This window comes from Berghia stephanieae, chromosome 3 (assembly GCF_034508935.2).
Source record: "Berghia stephanieae isolate SIO BIC M18660-M18661 chromosome 3, UCSD_Bste_1.3, whole genome shotgun sequence".
NCBI classification, from domain to species: Eukaryota; Metazoa; Mollusca; class Gastropoda; order Nudibranchia; family Aeolidiidae; genus Berghia; species Berghia stephanieae.
Window position 1 is genome coordinate 2,280,431 of NC_088362.1, and position 8,206 is coordinate 2,288,636.

The 8,206-nt window shown below is 35.4% G+C and overlaps 1 protein-coding gene across 1 annotated transcript in view; it reads right to left on the bottom strand.

The window, feature by feature from the left end:
- Window positions 1-2,405: 2,405 nt before the first annotated feature.
- LOC144966949 (uncharacterized) overlaps window positions 2,406-8,206 on the bottom strand; it is a 6,324-nt gene continuing 523 nt past the window's right edge. Inside the window, exons 2-3 of the mRNA XM_078903644.1 lie at window positions 6,830-6,968; window positions 2,406-5,019 (exon numbers count right to left, since the gene is read on the bottom strand). Of these exons, the coding sequence (XP_078759770.1) occupies window positions 3,009-5,019; window positions 6,830-6,968 (2,150 nt within the window). The 3' untranslated portion in view covers window positions 2,406-3,008. The remainder of the gene's footprint in view (window positions 5,020-6,829; window positions 6,969-8,206) is intronic.

Genomic DNA, 8,206 nt, shown 5'->3' on the forward strand with positions numbered 1-8,206 from the left:
GGCTCTAAACTATCGGAACAATGGCGGACGCCCTACGAAATATTTCTAAGGCGATCATAAGGGTATCCAGAGGAAAAAAAACACATACATTTGGTCATGTTTTGACTTTTACACATTCTGATCACAAGGCATATGATAACTTCTAGCCAGCATGAAAAATAAAAAGTAATGTTTTTCTTTGTTTAGAACCAAGATGGCCGCCGTTGCCGGGCGGCGTGACATCAGACTATTGAATCGTATTATGTCGCGAAGATATCACATTGAATGAAAATGTAATGACTCATGAATAGGTTGGCAATAATTTATTATCTAATTACAATGCGTGTGTGATAGCAAATAATTATGGTATAATATGAGTAGGGAAATGTGTTCTTATTAATAGAATATGGGAATATTATATGTACAGAGCAACACAAGAAAAACAATTTATTAACATATGGTTAACATTGAGGGAAAAGCCTGTAATGTGTGTGGATGGATATTTTAATGTCACGAACGATTAACCAGAAAGGTTTCTACTAAAATGCATAAGAAACATCAACAGATGAAGTGAGTAGGAAAGTGCCAGAAGACAATAGAGAATAAAAATTTCGCGGCGGTGATGGCGTTTGAAATCGTGGATAGCTCATACGGTAGAGTCACACTCTCCCCGGCCAGCGGAGTTGTCGTACCAGTAAGGTCGCGGGTTCAAACCCCCATCACCGCCGCGAAATGTTTATTCTCTATTGTCTTCTGGCACTTTCCTACTCACTTCATCTTTTGTTGCTATCAACATAAGTGCCTGCTCCACTCACTTTTCTGAATAAGAAACATCAACACCTGCTTGCCCATTACTGGTGCCTGCGGCCACTGCCTTCCAGGATTCAATCCTATTGCAGGTTGCATGTATTTGGAAAACAAAATAGAATTTCTCGGCCTGCTGGGAGATGGACGTAACTTGTAAGGGTATCCTATAGATAGTTCGAAGATGACGTCACTCATGTCTTTGTTATTGTTTTTTTTTGCCATCCGCGTTTATGAGTAATGCTCACTGAACTGTATTAACCAGACTATAAACGTTCGTGGATACACACAGTTTTGTGTGTTGGTCCGTTATACTTCCGGATGGTAATGTTATGAGCTTCTTAGCCAAGCGCATACTACTATAGAGAATGAGATTAGCGGAAGAGTTGCGTCCCTTGATTGGACGTCACCCATAGTCTGTGATGTCACCGGCGGAAAAGTTGATTATGATATGCATTTTTGTACAGAAATATGAATAATAAATTTAGTATTTGGAGCGCTTGGCTTGTAGTTGGTTTGTTTACAAATACCTTCTCCACCGGTGACGTCCAATTAAGGGACGCTACTCTTCCGCTAATCTCATTCCCTATTTAATTCTCTCCTTACCAGCCATTTTCAAAATTTTCCCCAAAACCTCACACCTAACACAAAAATAGATTTTTTATCACTAGACACAATAGCTGTAAGTTTTTGCCATTAATAATTTCTTTAGCAAAGCATGCTCTTCAATACCCTGTTCATTTTCTTTAAATGTTATGATTTACAAAAGAAGTTTGAATAATAAAAATGTTGGTTGTATCGTAACGAATGTGACGATTTTCCTATAGTTGGTATGGAGAGGGTTAAATGCATAGTTTTGTATCCACCCACTTGACTTATTAAAATGTAAGAAAATGGGAAGATGAAAATCAAATCGTTTTATCACAGTCTGAGAATAAGGCCTCATTATAATGTTGGTAAAAATGCATAAATGGTCAATTTACACCAACAATGTCTTTTCAATGTTAAATTTCTAATGTATTACATACCTAAAAAGCTGCACTATTTTGATAATTACCCTTAAATAAAGTAGCGATAAACCAGTATTGTTATGGATAGGGTTATAATATTGAAAACACAAGGCTACATTCTCACACAATCACACTAACATACAAACACACGAGCGCACACACACACGCACACATACACACACACAATAAAACATACTCGCACAAATCTTGATTAGGACCATCAACGGGCCAGTTAGAAATAGGCGCAATTATTGAAAATATATGGAACAAATTGGAGATGCGTCAGACTCAACTGTACGTGGATTTGAACTATAACAGCGGTAAATGACACGGCGACTTCAAGTAGAATATTCAAATACATTCATAATTCAATGTTAACGTTCTAGAATTCCAATATAAACTACGAAGACATGCTGATAATGGAGTGACATGAACCGAGTCATTTAGCGATCCAAAGTTAAAATCTGTAAATTGTTTTACTCAAATAGGTACCTATGTATTTTCAAGGGTAATAGGCCCCGTTTGTATATATTGTGTAGTTGTATTATTGATAAAGCAGATATAAACGAAGCAATACTGAAAAGAAACAAAACAAATAGTCAACAAAATAACACCGTTATTATGTTTTTTTATTATAAATACCATTCCCAAACTATTTGATTTTATAAATTCGTCGAATAAATCATGTAGTGAATATGCTTGGAAATGAGACCCCATATTATATCTGGTTACTGGAATGAGTTTGAAGATCACAATAGGCTTCAACAGTCATGACGTCACTTACCTCGTAATGACGCATGGCAACTTAGTAACTGGATCTAAACTATCGGAACAATGGCGGACGCCCTTGTGAAATACTTCTCCGAAGAGAATAAAAGTGTATCCAGAGGAGAAAAACATAAATATGATCATGTTTTGACTTTTACACATTCTGATCACAAGACATATGAAAAGTTCTAGCCAGCATGAAGAATAAAAAGTATCGATTTTCTTTGTTTAGAACCACGATGGCCGCCGTTGCTGGGCGACGTGACATCAGACTATTGAATCCAATCCTACTAGGAGCATCGACTTGATCTGTCCACGTCATGCAAAAACCCCTCTACACGGATAGTGTCCTTGGCTGCCGTCTCAATGATATCTTGGCCCTCTGAAGAAATAGAACTGTCTTGAAGCCATAATATTTTCATGGTCCTCGAGTCTTCTAAAACAGGGCTAACATGGAACACAATTCAACGGAAGATTAACACAGCTTAAATCTAGTTCTTGAATCGTTGTACTGAGTTTGAGATACTCAATCAAATGAGCAAAGCCCATCCTATCAAATGCCATGTTACTGAGGCTAAGAGTTTGCAACGATTCGCATCGCTTTAATCCCTTGAACAAAGCAGCCATATCGGACGATGTCAGATTGGTTTCAGACAGTGACAAGCATTCCGTTGCTGTTGAATTCTCCATAAACTGTCCAATTTCGTCTGCGCAGATCATGTTTAAAGATGACTTGTTTAAGTTGAGTTTTTTCAAGCAATGCGGGAGAGAACGGATAACTTGACAAACTAGTGATGGAGTTTTGCAGTTGACAAAAGAAAACGAATTGACTTTACCAAGGTTTGAACAAAACTCTTGCACGTCTGACCATGTGGCTGCATCAAATGTCTTGAATGGTTTTCTGGTGCAGTCTTCGACGTGCAGAGAATTTAAAGACGGAGAGCTGCTTAGGCACGTTTTTAAGAATTCCGCCATGAGCTCAACACACGACCATGCCAATGTGATTGTTTTCAATAAATCGTTTTGACTCAATGCAGAAGCGAATGATATGAAAAGTTCCCGCTGTTTTAAATGCAGGGGAACAAGATTGATTTCTAAAGTTGTGATTACTATTTTTGGATGAGATGAGATGATGGTGAGACCGTTGAAGACGTGTCTACTTATTATATTTACATCACGAAGTTGAATGAGTTTGGGAAAGGACGGAGCCAAAATTTCCATGACGTCATCGCGACCTTGACATTCGACCAAGGAACAGAGACTATGTGCGTAGGATTTGATGGAGCCACTCTTTAGCTGAATTTCGTTGTCTTGTCCCACTTCCTTAAAGAATATCTTCTTGTTCTTACTGCCGTTATAATTTGTCATTTCTTTAAATAATTTCACGAGTATGTTTGAGTTTTCATCGTTTACGTGTAAGCCACAAGCAAAAGCCATGATAAAACAAGTACGTGGAGATTTTAAAACTAAAGAAATCCTAGAATCTGGTATAAATCTGGATGATAGAAAGTCCATTAATAACGAACAAGCAAATTTCCACCTTAGTCCTGGACCTTGTCTGGTCAATGCTCCTAATTGTCTAATCAGACTGTTGTTTTTTTCCTGCATCAACTCTTCCTCGGTAATAGCAAATCTTTTGCTTTTAAATGAGTTGTGGGCAAATGTTTCTAATTCGGCAGTAGCCCTTGTAACAGCCTCGTGGTATTCATTTTCAGATATCTCAATCTCATTCTGTTGGCAAAATTCATTTGCCATGGCGATGATGTATTGCTGGAATAGGTTTGTTAGCGTAGTTATGTCATGTAGAGGTTGAGCGCCTTGTAGACGGAAAATAGCAAAAACAAGAGTGCATATGTATGGGGATTCCATATACGGCTCAAGGGGAATATTTTCTGGGGGAAGAATGACGTCAGGAGAATCTCCTTCCTCCTCTTCCTTCTCCTGATCTACGATTCGTGTCAAGTTCTTCATTATTTTCGTGACCATTCCATGTTTTAGCCCCAGATTGTAAAGTTTATAATCAGGATTAACAAAACCACTGATCTTAGCCTCAGGCCTTGAAAATGCCAAAACTGCACATCCGTGGAGGATTTTACCTTGAACAATTTTCAACAGTTCTTCACTACCTTGTCCCCCTTCAAACCCCTCTACCAAAATCAAAGTGTGACGTGCATTGTGTTCTATGGTTGCCCAAAATTCCCCAGCAGCTACTTTGAAGTTTGAAGGTAGTAGCTGGTCGTAAACCTCCATCTGGAAACTTCCTTTCATGGCGTGTGCGTCAGCGTAGAGCATGAATTTATAAGAATTTTGGAAGTATGTTGGTTGGGTTGCCCAGAGAAAAGAGAGCATAGTCGCTAAAGTAGATTTTCCGCTTCCAGCAAAGCCCTCTAAAACCACACGGGTGCCGCGACTTGAGTGAGCTTGCAGGGGTAGGATCGCATCCAAAGAAATTTTGCGTCTGTCGAGGAATAATGAAACAACAGAAATATAATGATACAGTATAATACACATCCACGTACACACACATACCCACACACGCACACATTACACGCATATATATATATATATATATATATATAAAAATATATATGTGCGTGTGATGTGTGTGTGTGCGTGTGTGTGTGTGTGTGTGTGTGTGTGTGTTTGTATAATCATAAAACCAAATCAAGAAATAATAATGTTCAAGTTTTTAATGAAAGGAGCTATTCATAAAATATTTCAAGTGTGATTATATTCATTTTTAACAATATAATTTCGAGCATTCGCTATCTTCCTCTATTCCGCTATCTTCCATACATACACACACACACACACACACCACACACACACATATATATATATATATATATATATATATATATATATAAAGGGAGAGACACAGAGAGAGAGAGACAGAGAGAGAGGGAGAGAGAGAGAGTGTGTGAGAGAGAGAGTGAGAGAGAGTGAGAGAGAGAGAGTGAGAGAGAGACAGAGAGAGAGTGAGAGAGAGTGAGAGAGAGTGAGAGAGTGATAGAGAGAGAGTGAGAGAGAGAGAGTGAGAGAGAGATTGAGAGAGAGACAGAGAGAGTGAGAGAGAGAGAAAGAGAGAGAGAGAGAGAGTGAGAGAGCATGACAACATATATTCTTTAAATGAATAAAATAATATACTATATTGTTCAATATTATAATATGTTGATGATTAAGGGATTTCAGATAATAGTAATAAAAAACTAACTTGAAAACATCAGAAAAATAATTTCTTATACTCTTCCACAAGACCAAAATAGACAATTAGTGATACTATGTCATGTCTTGTGGTATGACACTCGCTTTCGGATTGGTAGGTCTTGGGTTCGAGCCTCGCTTGGCGCATAGTTGAGTCCTTTGCGAAGGTCTTTACTCACATTCTCTCACCGTACTCAGGTGTTAAAATGAGTACCTGACCGTTAACAGCATTGTCAATGTCCGAAAAAAAAATTGTAATATCGCCTAACAGGCGTCATGTCCCGTCCTACAAGTTAAATGTTCTGTTGGCCAGGGTCCCCTTGTAAAGCGCTTTGAGCACGTTTAGTGGATATTGCGATATATAAAAAAGCCCAATATGATATAATAATAATCCCTGGACGAGAGTAATAGAGGTCAATCAGGAAGCTTACGGTTGAAAGATATGCTACAAGTATTTCTATATTTGAATACGATGTATGGTCATCAAACGGTCAAGCAATTTATCTGTCCAGGTCCCGTTCTTATAAAGAGTACTTAATGCCGTTCTTCACTCGCCTTTTAAATTACTTTCTGTCTTCTGCCTAAACGAAGCAAGTAGAGGTAGACAATGGATAATATGCTATGTTACAAGAACCAGGACATGAATAGAAGGATAATGAGAAAAAAAACATCGACTATCCGAGAAGATCACAGTTAAGGAGTATTGAAGAGCCATTATCTCTAGTGTCTGCTCTAGATTTAGCACCACTTGATGATGATTTGATGATGATGTTGATGATGATGATGATTATTAACTTTTGTATAAGTCTTTTCTTAACTCACCAACCCTAACACCGACTATATCCGAAGCATGCTCGGGGTTAATTTGACCCCATGCCTATTTATTACATTTTCTGAGACAAATTATTGGCGTATCTCGTATGTATCAAAGCATAATGTTCTTAATTTTTACAAGTTCATGATAGTTGAATAAAACGATCTATGCACATGCTCATTTTAAAACAATTTTTCCAATTTTGAAAAGTAGCCACAATCTCTAGGATTGAGTGAGTTAATAGTCTTACCCTTCAGAGTCGAAGATCTCCAATGGACAGTACAGGTCCTTGATGTTACACGTCACTTCCGACCATGGCAACGGAGTCAGGCTTGAAAACACTTCCTTGTAATGAGACTCTAATCCTTCTCGTATAATCCCGACAACATCTATCAGAAAATAATGGAGAGGCCATTCGACACAAAATATAAGTATAAGTATATTTTAATGTCAATAATATGAATACTAAAGAAAATCTATAGACGGCTATAGGTCAAGCCGTATGTTATCCAGAAATTGCTACAAATGTTTTCCAGAAATAGCTACTAACAATGCCATAAAATGAACCCTTCTATTCACTTGCCTGTTCACAAACATAACATGAAAACATTGCTAAAAGTGGTTTATAGTCATCTTCTATTATAGACAAGAGAATGACCTGGACAATGTTGTGATCTAGGAATATTTATGTGGAAAAATAAAACAAATTGGCGTAAAGGATGAGTTTATTATTCTCCTCATCTATCTTCTAATCCTCCTCCTCGTCGTCTACTTCCTCTTCCTCTTCTCCTACTCATCGTATTCGTCCTCCTCATTCTTATTCCTCACTTCATTTATAAGCACTATAAGAATGTTATAATTCAGCTTTCATTAACATTTTTGTTTGATTTAGTTTTACCTTTTGATTATTCTTTTTTATAAGCTCACATTGAAAACACTTTTCTGTCCTTACAATTATCGAGAAATTGACAATGATAATAATAATAATAATAATTAATAATAATATAATAATAATAATAATAATAATAATAATAATAATCATAATAATAAATAATAATAATTAATAGGTCTAATAATAATAAAAAATAATAGAATAATATTAATATTAATAATTATAATGACATTAATAATAATAATAATAATATTAATAATAATAATAATAATAATAATAATAAATAATAATAATAATAATAATAATTAATAAAATAATAAAATATAATAATAATAAAAATAATAAAATAAAATAAAATAATAATAATTTAATAATAATAAAATTTAAAAATAATAAATAATAATAAAATAATAATAATAATAATAAAAATAATAATAAATAATAATAAAAAATTTTGTCTTTCAATTATCTAGCATTTAAATTTTGTTCCTAAATAATTTCCGGGGCAAACAAAAGGAGGCCTCTTTTTTTAATCTAAAAATTTTTTGAAGAACGAAAATTAAACAGGGAAAAAATTGATTTAAGAACAAAAAGGTAAAATAAAAAAAGATATTGAAAAAAAAATGGTAACAAAAAAGATTATTAAAACAAAAAAGGGAAAAATGAAAAGGGATTAAAAACAAAAATGGAAAAAAGGAAATAAATTAAAAAAGAAAAGGAAAAAAGGGAAAAATA